The sequence below is a fragment of the Urocitellus parryii genome, chromosome 3, assembly GCF_045843805.1.
Source record: "Urocitellus parryii isolate mUroPar1 chromosome 3, mUroPar1.hap1, whole genome shotgun sequence".
NCBI lineage: Eukaryota > Metazoa > Chordata > Mammalia > Rodentia > Sciuridae > Urocitellus > Urocitellus parryii.
The window spans coordinates 87490767-87515169 of record NC_135533.1 but is presented as its reverse complement, the minus strand read 5'-3'; the positions used below and the strand labels follow the sequence as shown (position 1 = coordinate 87515169).

The window sequence follows — 24403 nt, the reverse complement described above, 5'->3', positions numbered from 1 at the left end:
ATGGTTTGTGGGATCATACCTGTTAATAAAGGCCTGCTTGAACAATCACCAGGGAAGAAGGGTGGGCCTGGCAGTCCGCCATGATAAAGTGTATCTGAGTAGTACCGGGAAGGGGTGGGGGTTGAACCTCAAAATGAGAAGCTAGCACCAATTAAGCAAATGGAAAGAGAAAGCAGGTAGAAGCGTGAAATGGTATGGTTCTTGTTTCAAAATCCAGACCCTAGACTTGGTGAAGCCAGAACTAGACAAGCAGATAGGCAAGGGTTGGATCCAGAGAATGGAGGGATTGAAATGTTAATTCCTTCAGAGCCCTTGTCCACCCACCCTTATCAAGAACTGCCCCTGCTCCAAAGGTAACCTGTCCCAGGAATTGTCCCTCCCAACATGGATTTGTAAACATTGCTAACTAATTAGCCCTGAGCCCCCTTCCAACCAGATCACTCCTCCCTGGCCCCTCCAGCCCACCTGTTTCCCACCTTTGGCCATCCCATGGAGCATTTCCTGGGCCCAATCCGAAATGCAGGAAGGAGAGAGACAAGAGGGAAAGGAATAGGAGAACAAAGAAAGCCTAGGACATATAAAAAGGCAGAGCACCCTCACATTGGGGGATACCAGGACACTAGCTATGGCCTCTCCTCCCTCCTGGGAGAAGGTTACCCTTTTTAAAGTGAACCATGCTTTATATGCTTGCTTCCGGGTGCTTCCCTAATGTTACACTTCAACACATGAGGAAGCGGAACTCGTCAAGGTAACTGGTAACCGGCAGCATCATTGGGACTGCTCCTTCCTTTCCTCCCCTCCTCCCTTCTTCCCTTCCTCCCTTCCTTTCCCCCACCCCAGCTCTTCATGATCATGAAATTTGTTGTGGGGCCTGATGGCAGATGGTGAGGATTTTCTGAAAGATGCTTCTAAAGAAGGAATGTTTAAAAAGAGGCCTGGTGGTTCCAGACAGGGTTCCTGTGATTCTGACAGTACTGGGAGCTGGATATGGACCCAGAAAGGTAGGTGACTTCCTTAGAGCAATGCTACCCACTCTCCCTACTGCCTGGGAGGCACATGGAATGTTTATCTGTCCCTGGACCACTCTGATAAGGCCGTTTCTCAGCCTTCCCAGAGAGGGTTTGCAGGCTGGCAGCTTGGGCGAGCTGCTCCAACCACCAAAAAGTGTTCTTGTGCCTAGGGTGGCCTCTGGGCTGGGAGGGGGGAGTGATGTAAAAAGCAGGAGGGGCCTACAGCACATTTGGAGCTTTCTCACCAGGATGCATGAAGGGTTTCTCTGCTTCCTGACTTTGCCATCTGCAGATGCTATTTCCTGAAGGGTCATCCAAGGATAGTGCAGTGGGGATGCAGAGATCCATTCCATCCTCTCACTCCTACTCCTATTCTCTGATATACCTGAGCATCTTTGAAACAGACCAACAACTCTTGGAGACATGAAGACAAAGGTAGGGTCATGGCAGCTTGTGACTTGGGTCATTTGACTTCCAATACTCACTTCTCAACCTGTGAATGAATGAGAGCAAAGCAGCTTCCCCATGTCCTCTGGGAGGAAACACAGCCTTGTCTTTCCTCTCCTCACGTCCCACTTACCTGTTCATTCATTCATTCATTCATTCCACAAAGATATCTTGAAAGCCAGTATGGTGCTAAGTACAGGGGATAGCTGCAAAACCAGACAGAATATTCTCCCTCATGTAGCAAATGGGGCAGATAGGCAATAAAGAAATGAATACATCATGGCACGTTTGGAGAATGAAGCCTGCTTCTGTCCTCTTCTGCTGTGACCTTCAAGGGGCCAACCTGAGTGCCTACTTATTTGATGGAGGAAGTCTTCTGGTCTTGCTAGACCCTTTGCAATACTTTTCTTTCTTTTCTATTGGGGCCACAGATGTACTGAGGGTAGTGTAGTTTTCAATGGTAATAAAACACTGTTGCCAAATATAACTTGGCCTCTACTCATTATTGTTCCCCATATGCCACCAAAACAACACCCTGTGAAGAGAGACCAGGCTTTAGAATCAGGAAGAACTAGCTTCTACTCCCAGCTGTGTCACCAAATGAGCTTAGAGGGAGGGCCTTCTTGTCCTCCAAGTCTTGAGATGTCAATGGAGATAACTGTGGCAGCTCTATAAGGATTTTCTTTGTGGAACAAGATGTGTCAGAATCAGAACGGCATTCTGCCCAGCACTTGGCACCGGGTAACCTTGTGATGAATCTTGGCTCCTTTGTGACATGGTGAATGATGTGGTGAGTCTACAGGCTGGCTAAACCCCAGGGTTTCTCAAAGCATGGCCCATGGACCACCCACATCAAGACCACCTGAAGTATTTGTAAACACGCAGGACTCTGGATACATGATGTACATGTTTCACAAGTTTTCTGCATAGCTCTTAAGAGCAGTAGGGCTTCAGACTTGTTGGTCAACCACTCCGATTAGTGGTCCAGGCTTTTGACACTCTGAGGGTCTAGAAATCCACCCAAAATAGCTTTTATAAGTGTGAAGAGTCACTTGATGAGGTGGCACATGCCTGTAATCCCAGCAGCTCAGGAGGCTGAGGCAGGAAGATGAATACCACTAGCTAGGCGTGGAGGTGCACACCTATAGTCCCAGTGACTCAGAAGGCCAAGGCAGGAGGATCACAAGTTTGAGACCAGCTTATGCGATTCAGCAAGGCCCTAAGCAACTTACCTAGAATTATCTTATTGTCTCAAAATAAAAAATACAAAGGGCTGAGGATATAGCTCAGTAGTAATTTGTCCCTGGGTTCAACATTGAAAAAAAAAATGTGGAGAGTCACCTAATCCACAGCCCCCATCCCACACTTTACATCAGCTGGGGCCTCAGACTTCCTCTGTGCTCAGCACCTTGAGATCACCCAAAAGATTTATCCACCCTATTCCAGGAGGGTGGCAAGAGTCAGTTTATGACATTTCTGGACATATTGGCAGCAACACAGAGTGGACCGTGGACCGTGTATTTTGTTTTGTTTTGTTTTGTTTTACAGGAGAGGTTGAGCAGGCTCTGTGGGCAGAATTCAACTAATGGGATCGTGTCAGGCTCATAGACTGGGTTCAAGGTCACAGAGTCATGGCTGAATGAGAAGGTGAGTCTGTCACTTGAGGCAATGTGCAGATGTGTGAACTCGCGCCCCTTTAGTGAGGGGGTAAAAGATGAATACAAAATAAAAATGCTGTCACTGGGTATCACCTGCATTGATGCTGACACCCTCTATGTCACTGGCAATAGCACCCTGGCCCACACACTCAGGTTCACTGCCTCGAAGCCTCAGGGCAAATACTAGCAGATGGCAGCAGCAAGTGGGCAACTTTGGTGTATGACACCTGTGTTCATCTGCAGGAGTGACAATCCGGCTGCCATTTGGGGTTCTGCAGCCATGACAGAGAGCTGGGAGTTAAAGCCAGAAAGGAGAGTACCAGGGACCCCAGAAGACAAGCTTCTAAAACATACACGAGTCAGCCCCTCAGAACCCCACCCCAGAGTATTTGGGAGGAAACTGGTAGGGCTGGGAATCCCCCAAATAAATGACAGATTCAGAGAAATGTAAAGTGATGACAGTGAATGTGGTTCTCTTACTCCCAGGCTGGTGTGGTTTGGGGAAGAGGGATGACATCAGTGCTCAGAAGTCAGGAAACAATGAATCGCCCTGCCCCAGAGCATGCGCCCTCATTTTTGCTTCCTTAGTGACATCACTGTTACAAACTGTAGCCCACAGTGTAGCCGCAGGAAAAGTTCTATTTCTTGAGGATTCTCAAGAGTGCCATTATTCTGATGATGGACTAACAGATCAAGGTCATGGTATTTCCCAGTAGCTTCTCAGCTCAACTTGACATCAGACAGTCCTCCAGGGAGGCAGGTCTCCAGGGAGGTGAGCAGCATACACAAAACTGGATATTTCTTTTCTTTTGTCCAAATTCTACCCGTAGTTGCCAGTGCCAGCTTCTAAAATAAATTTTTCAAAAGCCTGTAGCCAATTTTGTTCGTGTTCTTCCAGAGTTCAAGAGCATGGGTGAGAGCAAAGTTTGGAACACACCCCAGGGAGCACTCTTTCATGCACTAAGCAAAAGGGTTGGCCAGAGTTCTGAAGAGACAGATTTTGGGGATGGGTTAGATGAGTTCATTGGCACCACACTGGGTGCCATTTTGGGCTTGCTTCAGGATGACAGGCTTTTTTCAAGAGCTTGGGGAGGTATACATGGAGATGCTTCCCAGCTTGTTAACATAGAACCAAAGGACTCATTATCATGCTTAGCCCTTCCTGGATCCAATTACAGGAGCTGCTGAGGAGCTGATCAGGCTCAGTGATGGAGTCTTTGAAGGAAGGAATCGGGATGGTTTCACTCTCCCATTGAGCACAACCCGTCCCTCGGCCAAATTACCACTTTTAGACTAGGGATGACGGATAGGAACGAGGGTGGGAGAAGATGGAGGGAGCTTGGGAGAAAGAAAGTGGGCCTGATAATAACAACCTTCATGAGGTTTTGATCAGTTTTACTTACATTTGGCCAAAAGTAAGATCTGAAAAGAGTGACGGAAGCCCTCTTGTGTCCCTACCCTGAACGCTCAGGGGAGCACCATAAGCTTCCACCCAATTAAAATGACAGCCTAAGGCCCCCGGAGCTGAAATCTCTAGAAGACAACAAAGACACTATAAGTTGATAGATGACTTCATTCATCTCTTTCTTCACCTTTTCCACACTCTCTTCTTCCACATTCCTACCGGGGAGGAAAGAAAAGAACTAACACTGGTGTCCAGTGTTCTTTCCAATTGGGGGCTGCTGTGTACAAGCCAGCTGGCAAAGGGCCTGCTGTCAGGGAGTCGTTTTTCATACAGGGATATTTTTAATTCTTCTCCCAGTACACTTTGAAAACTAAGGCCCCTTGTAAACAGAATGGATTTGCTTTTGAAGTCAGTGTTGTCAAGTAAAGGATTTAATGATACCCCAAATTAAATTCAGATGATGGATTTTGAATTACAGTCATCCCTTGGCACCTGTAGGGGATTGGTTCCAGAACTTCCCACAGAGACCAAAATCCTGAGATACACAGTCTCTTATGTAAAATGGTGTAGTATTTGCATGTCAGCTATGCAATCCTCCCATACACTTTAAATAAACTGTAGCTTACATATACTTTATACAATGTAAATGCTATGCAAATGGTTGTAGTACTGTGTTATTTAGGGAGTAATCACAAGAAGCGTCTGTAATTCTTCAGTATGGGGCCATTTTTCCCAAATATTTCCTCAAGTCCATGGACGCAGAAGACACACATGTGAAGGACCACTGTTAAAGTGCTCCACGGGAGGCAAGAGGGCAAGGAGAGAATGGGGGAGGACGGTGGATGGGAAAGACAGACTCACGGACAGTTCTTCCAAAGATGCTCCTGATGAGGGGGAGCGTGTGACCACAACCCCCCCCCCATGAGCCAGACCTCGGTATGGGGGGGGCAGGGGGCAGACTGCATGCTCTGTGTGCTTCCACTTCTGGTATCAGATGATCCTGGAATCCAAAAATTTTAAGTTCCTACTTTCCAGGCCCATTTGAAAGCTAATCTTCTACAAGTTTGTATTCTCATGGCCCCTTATATTCTCAGGCTCAAAGGATCCCTTAACATTTCTGCATAGAAGAAACTAAAGAACTAAAAGCAAGGGGCAATCCAGAACACCAAGCCTTCTGTCCCACCATGTGCTCCCTCCACTCTCCAGGGCAGGACAGCTTTATGTTCTTTGAGTATCCATTTCCACCCGCCTCTCCTGACTCACCTCACCTGTGTTCCCTCCTCTTACCTCGCATCATTTGGAAACCAGAGAAGCTGAGCTTGTGGGCTCCGCATGCTCTCCCCATAGCCACTCCCCAGCGAGCCCATGATCCTGGGGTCGGTGGAGGGTTCCAGTCACAGGGCTGCCTATACGTGATGACACTCAGGATCCCAGAAGCAGGAAAGGTGAATCTGCATACCGACATTCCGTAGGGGATACTGACCTGGCAGGTTTTTCTTTCCCTGTGTTTATGGAGGCAACAGGGAAGAGATGACCCGAACAAGCAGAAGGGCACACAGTGAATTCAGTGTTCTGTGACATGTGGTGTCTGGTTTCCATTCATTCCCTCCATGAATGGCCAGCCACAGCAAGAGTGGGAACCAAGGGTCTGTGGGCTCCTGCCTATGCATGGAGAGGGGAAGGAGAGGGTTGAGAATGGGCTGGGATGCTTCAGGGGTTTTTCAGAAGACAAGACCTAGGAAGGAGCCAAAAAGGAAGGCCAAAGGGTTTTCTCCCCAGGGCTTGCCCATGCCTGAAAATCCTGTTTTATAAATCTGTTGCCATTCATTTTTTAATCTTTTTTTTTTCCAAATATTTCTTCCAGCCATTGTCCAATCTTTGCAAGTATGTGGATACCTGGGGGTGGGGTGGGGGAGTATCAGGTTTGGTTTTGGTTTTGGTTTTGGTACTGGGGATTGAACTCAGGGGCACTCAACCACTGAGCCACATCCCCAGTCCTATTTTGTATTTTATTTAGAAACAGGGTCTTGCAGATTTAGAAATAGGTTCTTGCAGATTTGCTTAGCGCCTTGCATTGCTGAGGCTGGCTTAACTCACTCTCCTCCTGCCTCAGCCTCCTGAGCCTCTGGGATTACAGGTGTTCACCACGGCACCCAGCAAAAGTATCAGTGTTTATCCTAATTTCCCCAGCATGGCCAAAAGGATCTAAATTGTTGAGGGCCAAGTTGCCCAGGCTGCCCTTGAACTTAAGATCCTCCAACCTCAGCCTCCTGAGTCACTAGGATTACAGGCAGGCACTACCACATCTAGCTTATCATTTTGAAATTTAATGGTACTAGTGAAATTGCTGTTAAGGCACTGAGCATTAAGATATTTTTCTGGGGAGCCCTGGCTTCCATTGTGCTGAGAACTGTTTTCTTTTCATCATATCCCTTCTCAGTGTGGGTCCCAGGCTCAGGCCAATCCTCTAACAAAGGACAACCCACCGTACCCTTTAGTCGACTGTGGTGTAGGTGAAGCCTCTTTGGGAGACCTGAACAAGAAGGGGCAACAGAAAGAAAGGGAGGAAATCCTTTGTCCTTTCCCCTTCTGTTCCTTATAGGGCTAAAAGAAAACCTAGGCCACTCTGGGAGCCTTTGGGGACTCCCAAGGTTACCTCTGGATCAGGATCTGGGCCTGAGTGGTGGGGAAGCCTGTGGCCATCCCTGCATGGTGTTCTTGCCTATTGTGCCTGGGAGCCCCCAGGAATGCCTGCCAGTTTTCAGAGGGCTCCCACTACAATTCTGGCCACATCTCTCAAAGATGCTCAAATTCTCCCATTTGCACTCCTGACCAGTGTAGACCTCAAGAAGGTGGACTTGGGTTCTAAAAAGAAACCTGTGGTCCCTGGAGTCCATTGGGAGCTGCAAGGTTTAGGGAAGTCTGTGGGCTAATAAGCAGGAGACAGACAGAATGCAGAGCGGCTTTGCACCTGCCCAAAGCAAAATGCAGCATGCCTCCACCTCATCTTTGACATTTCCCTACCCCCTCCCAGAGTGAGCTAAATGCCACACTTCATTGATTGGTCAGTCAACTAGCAATGTGTGATACGTGGGTGTAGGAGCTGCAGAGAAAGATGGGTGAGAAGAGTCAAAAAACAACACAAGCCAAATGGGAGGGGCTTATATATAAAGAAAAATATACATTTTCCTCTCCTGTGCCCCGCTGGGACAGCCCCTCCTCTCGCAAAGCCTTCACAAAGAGAAAAGGAAAGGGCGTGGGTATCCAGTGCCGGGAAGCCCTTTCTTTATGTGGTGCTGACCTCTAGAGGATTCCAGTTAAAAAGCATCCCGAAGGACCAACTTCCCTGCAGGTGTTTCCACTCCATGTTGTTTCAGTATTTCATTAGAAAATATCTTAGCTACATAAATGCTCTCTCCTAGAAAATGCCTATCTTTTCTTTGGCTACCGACTTACAGCTTGCTCAGATTTTTATAAATGTCACGGTTTTCTACTTCAAAGAGAGGGAAAAGGTGGATCAATGAACGGGACAGTATTTCAGAATTGTTTTTTCTTTTCTTTCCCTAGCATGGGACTAAGAGGAAAAAGGTGCAGTGCCTGCTAATTCAGGTTGCATTTCTCCAGTTTCCAAACTACCAGATGGCCATGTCTGCAAACAGGAGAAAAGAATATTTATTCATCCCAATTCAGCCGGGCACCGGAGAAAACTATTCCCCAGATACTCCTGCCAGTGCGTGCTCGCGCGCTTGTACACACACACACACACACACACACACACACACACACGCACACACACACCAATCTGCTTGGTCTAACCCTGATGCAGGCCCAAACAGTGTGTAGTGGGTTTTACTTTATTTCTTGGGTTGCACATCCATCCACACGTGTGCATAATAAGCACTGAGGACAACATGGTATCACACTTGGCCTGACTTTACAATGGAAACCAGGGTTGTTTCTAAAGGAAATGAGACTCTATTGCATCCTGGAGCAAGACGCTCTGCTCCTCCTATTTTGGTACAGCTTCTGAGTTCTTACTACTGACCACAAGGAGAAGGGAAGCACAGGAAGGCAGGAGAGGGTGTTGAGGGATTGACATTTTGGCTCATTATACATCCATGCCACCAGCTGGGGCCTTTGTTCTAATAAGGGATCCTCTGGACACCCGGCTCAAACTGGAGAACAGCTAGTCAATGCCGGTGGCTCTGGGAGACTGTGTGTCCCTTGTGAATCACATCCACCCTCCCTGCTGGCTCCACAGCCAGGTCAAGGCGCACTCCTAATGCCAGTGTCAGAAAGGGGCTCAGCATTGCATCCCCCACTCTTCCTTTTACAAATGAGGAAACAAAGGCTGAGTGGGCACAGAAGGGACAGGCTGAGGGGGTCACAGGCAGTGAGGGCAGATCTGGGCTAGAACCTTGAGCCCCGCCAACCACTTACAGAATGATTATCTACAAAAGGGAATGTATTTTTAATTTGGTGAAGGGGTGGGTAGAGGCTCAGACACACCCAGCTTGGAAATATATGACTAATACTAGTCCCTGCACTCAAAGGGGCCATCTGCATTTTATAAAATACATTCACAAGAGCAATCAAATTGCAGTAAAAAAGAGATTCCCTCCTAAGAAAGGCTTGGTCTGTACCAGACCTGTGAGGTCTAGAAAGGTTTATGAATGGTCCACCTCTTTGAAAACAGCCACACCAGAAAACAAGATCCCCAAATCAAGTTATTTAAAACACACACAGGAGCCTCTGAGCTCTCTATTAAGCCACTCTCAATCTAATTTAACAATCTGTAGAGACCAATTTATTTGGAAAAAGAAATTTACTCTTAATCAAATCATGAAACTTACCGCCAACTTTCAGATGTATTATTTAAGTGCTATTGTTTAGTGAATAACAGCAGTTCGGAGGAAAGTCACAGGGAAATGGTGTCACAGAATGGCCACAGGATACAGATTTCTAATTGTGCCATAAAGGACTGCTAACTAGGTTAGAAAAAAGTAAGTCCGCAAGGCATGGTGGCACACATCTGTAATCTCAGTGGTTGGGGAAGCTGAGGCAGGAGGATCACGAATTCAAAGCCATCCTCAGCAAAAGTGAGTTGCTAAGCAACTCAGTGAGACCATGTCTCTTAAAAAAAAAAAAAAAAAAAAAAAGATAGGGCTGGAAATGTCGCTCAGTGGTTCAGTGCCCCTGAGTTCAATCCCCAGTACCCCCCAAAAAGTCCTCACATACTAAAGTACTAGTTCAGAGGTAGTATAGAAATTTACTAAACACCAGCTACAATGCTGGTAAGAGCTATGGATACCCCCGAACACATATATTATTAACCTCTGGATCTGTTTTATGTAACCACCACCTCCTTCTCCTCTTTCTCCTATTCTTCTTCTTCTTCTTCTTTTTTTTTTTTTTTTTTTTGGCTTACATTTTTTAATTGGATGACATTCTTTTTTTTTTTTAACTACCTCCTTCGCAATCCCTCTGCTCAGCTTTCCTTCCACCTCCACTTCTGCCCATGGTACTTAAGTGTCCATTAGGACCAAACTTTGTGGAGAGAGTAAACAAGAGGCACACACCAGCAGGGTTTGGAAGGCTCTTTAATAGCAAGCGTATGGTAATTACATCGTTGGATGAGATCCTCCCTCCAGGGAAGGGAGGAGGGAGCAGATGTGGACAGGGTGCAGGAGAGATTTTTTTTCCACTGTTCGAGGCATCTAACAAAGGGCAATGGTTTTTGGCAACCCATTTCACAGTTTTGTAATTTACAAGAGATTTCTTTCAAAGGAAACGTGAAGGCAAAGAAAGTACACACACCCTACAGGAAACACGTCTTGCCTTAAAAAAAAAAAACAAAAAACAAATCCCCAAAACCAACAAAAACAATTGTTCCTTGCTTTTGCTTCTGCTTCTCCTGTCGATGGCTAAATGTGCTCTCATACACCAACTGGGACTGACAGGCAGATGGGTTCCAATTTGCCTGGCATTAAAGGTTTACTTCCTCCTCTACAAAGCTGACGCTTGTACAGAGTACTCTGCGACTTGATGCTTGTATCAGAAAGTACCTGGTAAAGAAATGAATCTTGAGAAACAATAACAAAACGGAAGAAAAAACCAGGGGAAGGTAGTTTACCAAGAACAGACTGTCAGCTTCCTCTCTAGTACCAAACAACTTGAGTACAGTTCCAATTCAGTATTGATTGTTGTGTGGCCTGGTACACACCATGAACTGCTTGTGCCTATTCAGCCTTCTGGTGCTGTAAGCGGGGTTTCGAACATGAAATGCTGACAGCACACTGCCACGGACACCCTGGGCTACTGGCATTCTGTCAAGTCTTAGAATTATTCCACATAAAACCTAAAAGACCTCAGCTTATCATGTCATTCCTGTTAAAATAAAACCAAGTAAACTGGGTCTTTATGAAAGAAGATTATTTTTTAATGCAAAAAAAAAAAAAAGTTAGGCTTTTCTGAAGATGAAGCAACGGACAGGCAGTGACATCTCTTTGGAGTCAGCGCTCACTGGGATTTTCATTGTGCTCTTTCTGCAACCCTGAAGCAGGTGAAGCAGATGGTTGTGCGCGACAAGGGCCTCTGGCAGCCCTGGTGAGACCCAAGTTGGGTTCCTGTTCTACCTGCCTGTGATGATAGCTGCTCTTGGATCTGTCAGCACTCTTGGAAGACAGGCTTCTCTGGCCGGCAGCTGGTTTTATTAAGGGAAGGAATGTCACCAGATGTGCAGAACACCTAATGCATCCTTTGGCCTAGGGACTGGGGGGTGTAGGGGCATTTTTAAAATCACAAAGCCATCACCAGCACAAGGCCTTTCCTCTCAGTCCTCTCCGCAGTCAATTCTCTAAAGCTAGGAGGCCCCTAGAGTCATCCAGGAGAACAGTTTTCCTGCACCTCATGGGGTAACTGTCAAGGGTGCCCTCCCAACTCAAGACACCTGACTTAGAGACCTAACTCCTTCATTGTGTCTATTCCTCTCCTCCCACCCCAAATGAAGTCCTGTGGATTCCTACGTGCCTCTCGCTGTGCGAAGCCAGATTTGTTCATACTAGTTTCCCAGCTCATGAATTTAAACATGCCCAGCAGGTTCCTAAAATATCAACTGCACTGATGCTCTGGGATCACAGCTCCCCTAGGACCATCCACTTTGTGCTCTTATGAAACTGGAACAGTATTCAGAGACGCATATTGTGCTAGAGAACAGTTTCCGTTTATACGTGAACAATGACAGTTGCTACTAGAGAAGTTTTCTCTTAAGTACACTGGGAGCCCAATTCTGGCACCAGGACATAAGAACGATCTCCCGACATAACAGACTTTTTGTGTTCTGCTAGTGGAAGAACAATGTACCATGTGCTGCTGTGGGCCTGGGGGACACGGGTGGACACCTCGGTGCACTGAACCCATGGTGGTGCCAGGCACTGCGTGGGGCTTCACCCTCCCTGGGCCTGCAGTCCCTGCAGTTCCCTGAAGCCTGCTCCACACATCAGACAGAGGAAAGCAACCAGGCAGCCAGGAAAAACGTCTCCGTGGTTCACTCAAACCCAGGATCAAGGTTTGGTGTATTATCACAGGCATCATTTCAGATTTCACTGCTGGCCACAGGGATCAACAAGCAATCAGCACATCCCCCACATTCACCCCCACCCCCCCACTTTACTTTCTCTCTCCTGAATGACAGGGTAAAAGTCAAAGGACTCTTTCACTGTCTTTCAATTGTTCTACATGCAAATCTCCCCTCTCAGTTAAGCTAAATGCATACCACTTCCAAAGCCTCCAATGTTGGGACACTAAGAAGCTATGCCCTCCACAGGCAGCATATGTACAGCTGAGACAAGCACATCTTCTGGGGCTTTCCCTATGCCCTCTCCTAGAAGAAACAGGCTTTCCCTATGCCCTCTCCTAGGAGAAACAGGCTTTCCCTATGCCCTCTCTTAGGAGAAACAGGATTTCATCAGCCACAGAGGCAGGGGCCCATCCCGGGCTCCAGAGGTTTGGACACTCACAAATCAACACTTTCTAAAGCAGTCCACGGGGCCAGCATCCTAGGGACAGTATCTTTGGCAAGATTCCAAACACATTTCTTTTTGTGTCTCTAAGTGTCCTTGATGGTTGCTCCTACATACATACAGTTGGTTAAGCAGGTAAAGAAGGCCAGTCTTAAAAGCTGGAAGAGCAAATACCCCTGTTCCAGAGACTAGCCAAATGACTCATCAAGGTCACACAGTCAATGGCAGAGGCAAGCCAGGTGTGGCAGTGCACACCTGTAATTCCAGCAACTGGGTAGGCTGAGGCAGGAGGATCTCACGTTTGAGACCAGCCTCAGCCATATAGCAAGGCCCTAAGCAACGTAAAATAAAAAATAAAAAAGGCTGAGGATGTGGCTCAGTGGGATAGCCCGTGGGTTAAATCACTGGTACCAAAAAAAAAAAAAAAAAAGGCAGAGTCAAGGCTAGAACCTAGGGTCTTTCCTCACCCCAGCACACAGCTGTACCTCCTAGTGAGTATCTAGGAAAGGTCCCACAACTGTTGCACCACAGAATCAATTCCCTAACATAGGCTGCCCAATCTACCTGACCCGCAGGTGCCACGGTGTGGGCTGGAGGGAGTGTTTGAGTAAGCACACCAGAGCACTGCAGGGATGTGCACACCGTCAGAGAAGGAAGTTTTAGAGGAAACAATTGGATCTGCTTAAAGCCTTAGGGGTTTTACCATGAAATAAGTCACACAGTGATCTCTCCCCCATCACTGAGGCAGAACAGAGACCAGAATTCTCAGTGAGTGGCTGACCATTTCAGCTCAATTTTTATAAACAGAACATCAACATGGTGATACCAAAATGTGTCTGGTTCAAGTCTAAACATTTTTTTGATAAGATATATTCTACAGTAACAACCATTCCATTCCCAAGCATATGTAAATTTAGATGTAAAACCCTCTGTGTGTAAATTCCAGTTTACCTTGGAACTGGAGCAAGCTAATCACTTATCTTCCTTTTGGTGCAGAAGTCGTTCTTGCAACCATTGTATTTAAAAGAAGGGTACCAAACCTTGGCACTCTCTGCAGATGTCAGCTCACGATGACCTCTGTTCAGGGCAGAGCCAGTGGGCACGGGTCAGGGCTGCTGACCCCAATGGATGAAACTCTGAATCTGCTTTTGCTAATAGGTTACTCTAGGGAAATTGATCTGACTTGAAATTAACCTTTAATGTGCTTTCCCAAGAAAAAGAATAAAACATGGAGACCACCGTGTTATTTACCCGATGACAGAAAAGTACAGCACACTATTAGACCACGAGCAGCCAAGCTCCTCACAGCACCACTTAATTAAACAGAAAATGCTAAGACGATCAGGTTCACACCAACATGCCTGGAAGATGTACAAGACTCCCATGAGTTCTGTGGCCTCTGCTACTGATTTTTTTTTAATTCAAAATACTGACAACCTAATGGGCACATGTGGGCATGTTTGGAACATTCCCAGCCCAGATGCTAGAGGAAGTCAAGTGCTGTAAAAGAGGCATTCATTCCACATCCTACGTGATTAGAACCAGAGATGATGCCCGAGGTCCAAGAAAACGAGTATGTCAAATAGTTCCAACCTGGCATTACAGAGATGTCCCCAGTAAGCATTTGTTGGCTAAATGAAGACAGCAGTTGTTTCTGTGAGTTGTCTGAGTATCTTGATCATTAAATATGCCCCCTTTAACCAAGCCACCCAATCATCAAGTTGCCTATTTTCATGTTACTTTAAAAGTTCACTACTATTAGGTCCCTTAAAGTACTTGTTATAATTTTAAACAAATTATAGAACAGGAGCCTTTTCTTGGCTTTTTTTTTTAAGAATAAAAGATTAAGAAAGTAAAGGATTCCGTTATAGTTTTTTAAAAAATTTTTATCCTGGTTTATTTTCCTACTAAATTTATCTATGGATCTATGGCTTCAAAGTTTAAGTGGCACTTACTTAATTCTGGACTTTTTTTTGATTTAACAAGTGGCCATCTCATTAGAAAGACAGAAGGTAAATGTCTCATTTCATATATGGGATGGTTTATAAACTGCTTAAAGAAATTATTAGTTTTTGTCTCTCACCCCTTTATATTTTCCACTATTAGACTAAAAAGTGGCTTTGGAATTAGCATTTTTAAACCAATTGAACAAGCAAGTAACATTTATATCTAACCAGGAACCAGCTGCTATGTACCAGGTAACCAGCTCAGTGATGGCGAAACACTCCAGGCTTCTCTGCCTCTCTTACCCTCTTAATCCAAAGCTAAGTGATCATCCTTTTCTGCCCTTGTATTTGCACTTGTGCAGTTTAATGACTAGATATTTAAACTCATGCTTTATAAGCAAAACCTTTCACTTATGGACACTTAAAAGGTACATAAAAGTGCAGACTGCATTGCTTCTCTGCCATGCTGTTCCTCAGCCAGGTCACCTGCGAGGACTCAAAACACATCCTTAATACATTCAGAGTTCTCTACATTCCAGTCAGCGAATGTTAATTCTCCAACATAAACTCAAGAGAGAATAGGCAGCCACAAAAGACTCTAAATTCAAAGTGGCAAAGGCTACCAAGACAACTCCATAGAAACCCCACTGAAGCGGGACTGAAATTCAGGTCACTTCTGAGCAAAGCTCATCACAGATATTGTGTGGTCATTAAAAAGGTAATTCATTTTAATTTGGATGCTGGGAGCCAGACGTCCTGTTTCGAAGTGCTAATGCAAAATGCTAACCCAGGAGCACAGAACCCCACCTAGGGTACAGCGGGCTCACTTTCCTTCTCCAGAAGGTGCCCTTGGAGGTTTACTGCTGACTGACCCCCATTTGGGGGTGGTCCGCCTCTGGTTCCTCCTCCTCCACATCTGCACTGTACTCTTCAAATGCATCATCATCTGCATCCGGAAGCCCCAGTAACTAAAGGGAGAGAAGGAGAGAGAAGCAGCTGTGATTACCAAATGGACCATAGGCAGGAAGACAAGCAAAGGCATCACATCCCATTAAACAGCACCTCACAGGACTCAACAGAGAAGCTACAATTTGCTCTCCAAGACTCAACTACTCCTACTGCTGATTTTTACTTTGCTTTTTGCAGTACTGAACATTGAACCCAGGGGCGCTCTACCACTGAGCTACATCCCCAATCTTAATTAATTTATTTTTGTTTTTAGTACCAGGGATTGAACTCAGAAGCACTCAATCACTGAGCCACATCCCCAGCCCTATTTTGTATTTTATTTAGAGACAGGGTCTCATTGAGTTGCTTAGCATCTCACTTTTGCTGAGGCTGGCTTTGAACTTGCAATCCTCTTGTCTCAGCCTCCCAAACCTGGAATTACAGGCAAGCACCCTGTGCCCAGCTCCCTAGCCCTTTTCACTGTTTATTTTTGAGGCAGGGTCTCACTTAGTTACCCAAGCTAGGCTTGAACTTGCAATCCTCCTGCCTAAACCTCCTGAGTAGCTGGGATTACAGGCATGCACCACCCTGCCCCGCCCACTACCACTGTTTTTATAATTTACTGGAAGAGAATATTAATCCTTTATGATTAGTGTCTCAAAGGCTCAGTTTTTCTGGGCAGCCGGTAGAGTCCCCTTTTTTAAGTATCAAACATGCTAGGCAAACATGCAAAATGAATTCTTAAAAAATCATTTTATGTGCATATATAAATATACCACAGGGAAGCTCACCTTTATGCATAAGTAAAAAATAACCAATCAAATGTAAATAAATAGAAGAGTGAAAGGAAGTCTAGTAGAGGAAGAAGAATGGGGGAGGGCAGGGAAAAGGGAGATCATGAACTGAAGTTGAATTCCATGCATGTATGAGTCTGTCAGGAAGAACCCAACTACTATGCACACCCATAAAGCTCTAATTTAAAAAATGCTTTTTTTTTTTTTTTATCAGGGGAAGTGGCACATGCCTGTAATCCCAGTGGCTCGGGAGGCTGAGGCAGGAGGATTGCAAGTTCAAAGCCAGCCTCAGCAATTTAGCAAGGTGCTAAGTAACTCAGCAAGACCCTGTTCCTAAATAAAATACAAAATAGGGCTGGGAATGTGGCTCAGTGGTTAAGTGCCCTTGAATTGAATCCTCAATATTAAAAAAAAATGCTTTTTGAACTGTAAAAAAAAGCATACTGTATATCTATGCAGGAACATAAAATCTGTGTGCACATGCATATATCTGTGAGGTTAGTGATAGCATATGATGAACAGCACTGACATTCCATCAAGACATGAAAAACTCTGTCTCCTACTCTATTTTCTCCCCCCAAACACATGCTATTATGAATAGCAATTCATAAAAACGTTGAGACAACTAAAATGTTCAGCAGCAAAAGAGTTAAATAAATTATGGTGTGTCAGTAAGATGAACTCTTAACATATCCACTTAAAATGGTGTTTTTGAATTATTTAATGATATAAAAATTGGTACTTAAGTGTAAAATTGCACGTTCATTATGAGACAGTTTTCTAAAAATTTATACATAGATGCGTTAAAAAGACTTTAATAAAATATATCTAAATGTTGAAATTTTTTGGTTAGTTTATGGGATGATGGATTTTTTTTTTTTTGCTTTTTCATCTTTTTGTATTTCCCAAACACTCTAAGGATGATCAGGAACATTCAGAGTGAATTCATGATAAACATTTTTGAAAGGCACAGTCAGGTCTTTGGTTGGAAACAGTGCCATTTGCCAGGCCTAGAATCCAAAGCTCTTGTGCCAGAAGGAAGTCTTGACCTTAAGGGATCCTGAGTTTATCGGTGACAATCTGGCAGTGAGTGACCAAAAGACTTTTTTATATAGTGGCCTAGCAACTGATCACTTTCAAGCCACTTCACCAAGTTGCCCTAATGGCTGAAACACGAACAGCATTAAGACACAAAAAAATCACAGGGCACGGTAGTGCATGCCTGTAATCCCAGCAGCTCAGGCGCCTAAAACAGGAGGGTGGCGAGTTCAAAGCCAGCCTCAGCAACAGAGACACTAAGCAACTCAGCGAGACCCATACAAAATATGACTGGGGATGTGGCTCTGTGGTTGAGTGCCTCCGAGTTCAATCCCTGATACAAAAAAAAAAAAAAAAAAAGTCAGCGTCAGCGTTATCATTCTGTTTAGTCTGTATTGCCTGTCTACTGTCCTGCCACCTTCTCCCCAACTTCCTCCTAATTGCTGAAATGGGGAAAGAATAAAAGTAGAGATCCAATCGAAATAATGCCTGTGCTCTGAAGTTCTAGAACTGCAACTCTCACAGATCCCACAGTGCCCTATAGACATACTCAGGACAAAATCATCTATGAGGCATTATTGGTCATACTATGTACATGGCCTACTAAGGTAGACATAGACCACTGCAGACACATACTGTCCCCTTGGGCATGTACTACAGCTGTCTCAGAGCAACATGGTTACCTTGGAAAGGAAGGGTGGGTCTCAATTTGTCTGGACAGGGTGTGCTAATCTCGGATGTGAATGGGAGAAAAGGAAGCCCCCTTTTTCTTACTACTGTCTCACTTCTAGGTTTTAGTGGACGGAATAAAACAGTTGCCTCCAAAGAGAGAAAAGATGGCTGGTCACAATGAACACAGATGACCACTGTGTGCCAATGAGGTGGCCAAGTTTTATTTGAAGAGCTGCTTGATGATACAGCAAAGTGGAAGTGTCAGAGTGGTCACATCCCTAATAGCTGGTAAAATACCTTGTTGCCATGACTAGGAATTCCTGAGTCACCTAAACACCAAATGAAGATGCAGAAATTCAAAATAAATTAACTGTTCACTTCACTGAAGGGATGCCAGTAAATGAGAAATGGACAACGGGATCCTCTCACTTAACAGATGTGACTGGTAAGAGCTGCCTGGAGTCCTGGGTTCAGAATTCTGAGGCTCAGGGGGAAAGATTAAGGTCAGTTAGCAATGACTGTCATGGATAAGGAGGGTGCAGCTGAGTCTCCTTGTCCCAAATAGACATGCCATCCACCATTCTTCTTGCTAAGACACAGGTGATACATATTGACCCAAGCTGAAGAGCACTTAACGCTCTCCGGCTCATCAGTTTAGCACGCCTTGTTGAAGAGGACCCAGCAAGCCAAGCATGAAGCCAGCTCTCTCCCCCTCCTCTTTCTAGCTTCCTACCTTAACCTTCAAAGCACATGATTTCAAAGCACACAGTCACAGGTCCTAGAGCACCAGCCACAAGGGAAGCCCTCCACTTTAGCAGGAAGCGTTTTGATTGTTCTTGGAAGAACTGCTCACCCGTTACATTTTGTGGGGGTTGAAGAAGAGAAGCCCATTCTTGATGGCTTTCTGGGTTGTTCAGGCACTTAGTGCAGGGGCTGCAGATCCACTGAGAGGCTGGGAGGGAAAAGACACTGGATCTGGAGTCCTGAAGCCAGGGCTCTATTTGGTGGGGACATCTGCCAAGCCACTGCCTCTGCTGAGCCACAGTATCCTCCTCTGTGAATCGAATCATGAATCATGACGCCTGCTCTAACTCACAGAGGAACAAATAATGGAGCTCAAAGACATGCAGGTGCGGTGGTCTGCAAACAGTCCAGCCTCATGGAAACACCCAGCCAGATTCTCCTGCTTCCCTTATGCTGGGCATAGTCAGCTCAGTTATTCAGGGAGTTCCTGCTGCCTCAGTAGACTGCTCCAGCCAGGCTTCTCTGCCTCTTTCCTGCTGTGCTGCTTTCTAGACCCCCCCCCTGCTGTGAATCAGCATTCTAGGAAGTAAAAAGTGGTGAACCTCAATCTGTGAGCCTTTTTGGTTTGATTCCAGGCTTGCATTCAGCATCCCACTGAAGGAGGGGATGTCTCATACTTCAATAATGGTGAATATTAACTCACTGTCTGCTAGATATGGTCTTGAGCAGCTTTACATATGCTGATTCCTTTGGTCCTCATAATAATCCTGTGGGGAGGTGCTATTGTCCTGAGGAGGTGCTATTATTATCCCCCTTTACAGGTAAGACCTGGAGAGGCTAAGTAACCTGCCAAACTCACCTGGTAATAGCAAAGCCAGGATCTAAACCCAGGTGATCTGACTACAGACATTCCACACCTAATCATCAGGCTACCCTGGAGATGCTAGTCAATGCTGTGCCTAATAGCTGGATGTTTTAGTGTTTTCTACTGAGAAATACATGTTTTTAAAATATGCAATGCCAGGCTGGGATGTGGCTCAGGTGTAGAGTACTTGCCTACCATGCATGAGGTGTTGGTTTCAATCTAGATGGGCAAAATATTCAAGCTGGGGCTAGGGTATGGCATAATGGTAGAACACTTGCCACAGCATATGAGAAGCCCTAGGTTTGATATCCAGCACCACAAAATAATAAAAAATAAAAAGAAGAGAAAATGTGCAATGTTGATGTCTACATTTATGTATACCTATGCACAGTCTAAAATACCAGAATGAGAATTTGCCTAGATTTCTGAGAATATCATGCAGATATAATAATCTAGCATTCTCATCTGTCTCATTACCATCTATGGAAGCCAAATCTAAATTTAACTCCTGGATCCAAATCTTTCATAGCCAAGAAGAGCCAGATGTGGTGATGCACACCTGTAATCCCAGCATCCCAAGAGACTGAGGCAGGAGGATCACAAGTTCAAAGCCAGCCTCAGCAACTTAAGTGAGGCCCTAAGCAACTTAGTAGGACCCTGTCTCAAAATAAAAAATATAAAGGGCTGGGAATGTGCCTCCCTGGTTTACCACCCCACCCCAACCCCCTGCATAAAAAGACTGGGAACATAGTTCAGTGGTAAAGTGCCTCTGAGTTCAATCCCCAGTACAGAAGGAAGAGGAGGAAGGGGAGGAGGAGAAGCAGCAGCAATTTTAGAGTCAGGAGTACACCCTGGTGGGTCCTTCCTTTTATTGTGCCCATGCCTTCTGGAAAAGGAGACAGGTGAAAAAAGCTGAAGTGCTGGTATATTTACATTATTCCTGACAGTTATAATCACACATCCCCCCCCTTTTTTTTCTGAGTAAGCTGGGAAATAACAAATTTCTGCTCCTTTTGGCAGGAACCATGGCATTTCCAGAGCCCTGCTGCCCACAGGCTCCCTGGGAGCAACCTCCCATCCCACAGGACCGCAGGCCCCCCATCCCAGCAGGCTGTGTGTCAACGGGATGCTGCCAATGCTGAGAATTAAAGTCTTAAGACCCAGAAACACCAGTCACCTGTGGGTCTGACGAGAGGGCCTCAGGACAATGATATAATCTATCTGACACCACATTCAGCTGACATTTGGCATCACTCTGAAGAGGGCACTCTCTGTATACAGTGGCTAGAGTCTTTATCGGAGGGAAGGCGGTGCCTCTGCCTTGGACAGCAGTCTATCAGTGAGGCCTCTAGTGCATACATTAGGTGCCCTGGGCCTTCATGAAGAGTTCCCTTACGCTGCTTCCAGAGGCTCCCCTCAGCATTTCTTGAACCTTACTGTGTAGGTAATGCACCCAGAAATCTACCTAAAATGCAGTGGGTCTCAGGTGGGAACCTAATTCTGCATTTTGAAGAAGCTCCCAGGTAATGAAGATACTTCTAGTCCAGTAGCTACTCTGAGTAGTGAGATGCTGAAGCATTTGGGTAACCTGACACTACTGATCTTAGTGATCCATGATGTTTGGTACCATCGTGATTCCAAGAAACCCATGATTGAATCCTGATCGTTTTTTTTTTGTTGTTTTTTTTTTTTTTGGTACTGGGGATTGAACCCAGAGGCACTTAACCACTGAGCCACACCCTAGCCCTTTTTTATACTCTATTTAGAGATAGGGTCTTGCTGGGTTGAGGAGTCTGGCTTTTAACTCACAATCCTCCTGCTTCAGACTCCTAGGCTGCTGTATTACAGACATACACCACCACGCCCCGTTCAGTCTCCTTGATACCAGGAAAAAAAGAGATAGGCAGCAAGACAGGATGTAGGAGCCAAATGGGCAAAAGAGGTAGATGTCTCTTACTTCTAGGGGCCATTTTCCTTTTAAAAAAACAACAAGGGTTTGAATGTTTCCAACACGAGCAGAAAACAAAAGCCATGATAAAATTAAATTTACCAACACTCAATACTGTTTCTTCAACCCATTAAGTGTACAGAATCTTTTCTCATGGGACTTTGGGACCCACTGGGGCAGCTCCACACAGGTGGCTTCCTTCTCTTCTCAGGCTGTTGTTCAGACAATAGGAGCAGAAGCAAGAATTAAACTATTTTGGGCCACAAAAAATTTTTCTGTTGGGAGTCACCCCTGAGTCGTCAGCCATTAGTGGCCACATGAAAATATCAATCTTGCTCATGTCAGTGAGCTGGAATTAAGGGATTTTTTTCTGACAGAAGCATCTTTGTTTCTTGAGAGAAGAAACAGAGTCGCACTGCAACCTCAGGCAAAAGGACCTGAGTCGCTTGGAGGGAGAAACCAAAGGCACCACAGGATCTGATGCCAGGTGGGACCGTCAGAGAGGCATCAACCAGAGCAGCACACTGCACTGCAACAGGCACAGGCTCCGGGGGACCCTGAGGTCCACAGGGCAGAAAGGGAAGGAAGACAACCCTCTAGGAAAGAGCAGTCCCTTGCTACAAATCAAGGATTTGCAAGGGCAAAGATGAGATTGAGTTATGCAGTAAAGTTGGAAATAGTAGGCTATATCTCTTCTCTCATTTATTCAGAGTCAGTCTGTCAATCATCACAAAATAAAAAGATACAAAAACATTGAGGAAAAAATGAATGGCACAATCACCATTATTGAGATCCATAATCACTGTTTCATTATCTAGCTCAATTCCATGACGGCAGCTACTGTCATCTGAGGGTCACTTAATGCAGGGCTCCAAGAATGGACTTGCAATTTGCCAGTTATTGGTGGAGTTTTTGAAGCCATTTATGGGGAGTAGTGCCTGCCATGGGATGGCAACAACTCCTGCATGTCACTGTCATTTCCATTCATGTACCACTGGGATATGATGGGCCATATGAAGAGAAAATGAATCACACCTCTGAGCCCCTGGAGTGGAATAGGATGTGGGCCACTCTGGGAGGGAAGATGGTCAGCTGAATCCAGTGAGCATTCCCTAACACCAGCCGTGAGGAAGAAACTGAAACCAACCTCAGCAGGGTGGCTGGACTGTGACAGTCCTTTGTGTCCTCAGTCTGATTTCCTAACGCCCCACTGATCCACAAGACAGTGAAACAGGCACTGTCCCCATTTTAAAGATGGGAAACTAAAGTTGAGCCATCTCCAGGAGGCCACACAGCATGGGGGCAGGGTGGGGTAACTGATCCCACTCCCCAACCTGGGGACATTGCTAAGGACTTGAGTTGAGGAAGCCAAGATGGGCTCTTCCTGGACCTTCTCCTTGGCTAGACAGCTTCCTGCTCTGAGCATGTCTGCAATGGAACCTTCTCATGAAAGCACTTCCTGGCCCTGTGTGCCTCCACTGGCCCCCTGACTCTGACATTCCTAGCACTTCTAACACATCACAAGCAAATAGCTTTTAAAAAGTATAATGTATAAAAAAGTCTAAAGCATCCATGCATCTTTCCTGTAGCCTTAGCACCCAAAGCAGTGAGCCACACGGACTAGCTACTCAGAGTGTTTATTCTGCCCAAAATCAGTGTTGATAAACTTTGTCTTACTTTTAAAAATCCCTTGCCCTAACCAGATGCTTCTGTCAAGCTTGTGATGAAATTAATTAGCAAATTGTTTTCTTTCTCTACCAAAAATCTAAGCCTCCCACCAAAGTTTTCAGTAAGTCCTGATCACCTCTCACAGTATTTTGCCTCATGTCTTCACCTCATCCACATCAATTCTAACATTTATTTAGTGCTTATCACGTATGATGCTCTATAAAACTACCCCAGCAAAATGTGCTGTTTAATCTTCCCAGAATCCCTAAGGTAACTATTATCATTAGCTTACTCAGTTTACCAATGAAAAACTGAGAAACAGAAGAGAATATAAGTAACTTGTCTAAAAATGCCCAGTCAACAAGTGACCCAGGATTCAAACCCAAGTGGCTTGAGCCGGGTGTGATGGCACATGCCTATAATCCCAGTGGTTCAGGAGGCTGAGGCAGGAGGATCATAAGTTCAAAGCCAGCTTCAGCAACTTAGTGAGGCTCTAAGCAACTCAGTGAGACCCTCTCTCTAAATAAAATACAAAAAAGTGTTGGGAATGTGGCTCAGTGGTTGAGTGCCCCTGGGTTCAGTCCCTCATAGCAAAAACAACAAACAAACTAAAACAAACCCAAGTGGCCTCTCCACAGAGCTTGACTTCTTCATCACTGTAGGATCCTGATCCCACATAACTGGGCTAAGAAACCACAAACAACACCCTTTGTAATAAATGCTCACAAAAATCCTGTTAGAAATATTTCCCCTAAAGAACCCACAGAGTAGAATAAACTTGTCCAGTGTAGCATCTAGCAGCATGCCTGGGCCAAAATCAATGTCCTACCCTGTACCACGGGGTTTCCCTCTGTTTATAGCTGTTTCTCCTAGCCAGCACCCTGAGGGCAAGAACTAGCCATTTTGTGCCCTGCCCTGCACCCTTCCCAGCAGGACTTTGCAAGGCAGATTGATACATTCTGTTGAAAATGTGATGAAGTAGAAGAAAAACAAGGAGTAAGATGGCTAAAAAGAAAAAAATATATAATTTTTTTCTTTCTTTTAAAAATCCAACAACAGCTTTCTTGAGGGAGTAGGAACTCTGTGTCACTGATTGTTTCAGCATGGGGAAGGCAAGGCAAAGGAGGGGCACAGGTATACAGACCTGAAGTGTGGATGTCATCACACACAGAGCCCCAGGTGGCATGGCCTCGGCAGGGTGTTCCTCAGCACTCAGCTCTTATGCCCATGGACACAGGG

General features: G+C 45.4%; 1 protein-coding gene across 3 annotated transcripts in view; it reads right to left on the bottom strand.

The window, feature by feature from the left end:
• Positions 1 to 10109: 10109 nt before the first annotated feature.
• Mturn (maturin, neural progenitor differentiation regulator homolog) overlaps positions 10110 to 24403 on the bottom strand; it is a 28696-nt gene continuing 14402 nt past the window's right edge. The window contains exons 3-4 of one of the 3 annotated variants that reach the window (XR_003301927.2): positions 15295 to 15455; positions 10110 to 10585 (exon numbers count right to left, since the gene is read on the bottom strand). Coding sequence is in view for 2 of the 3 variants with exons in the window: in XM_026401545.2 (XP_026257330.1) it covers positions 15345 to 15455 (111 nt within the window). In the remaining variant the exon portion in view is untranslated. Of the gene's footprint in view, positions 10586 to 14473; positions 15456 to 24403 lie in introns of those variants that run through there. The other 2 variants (XM_026401545.2, XM_026401544.2) reach the window with 2 other exon arrangements.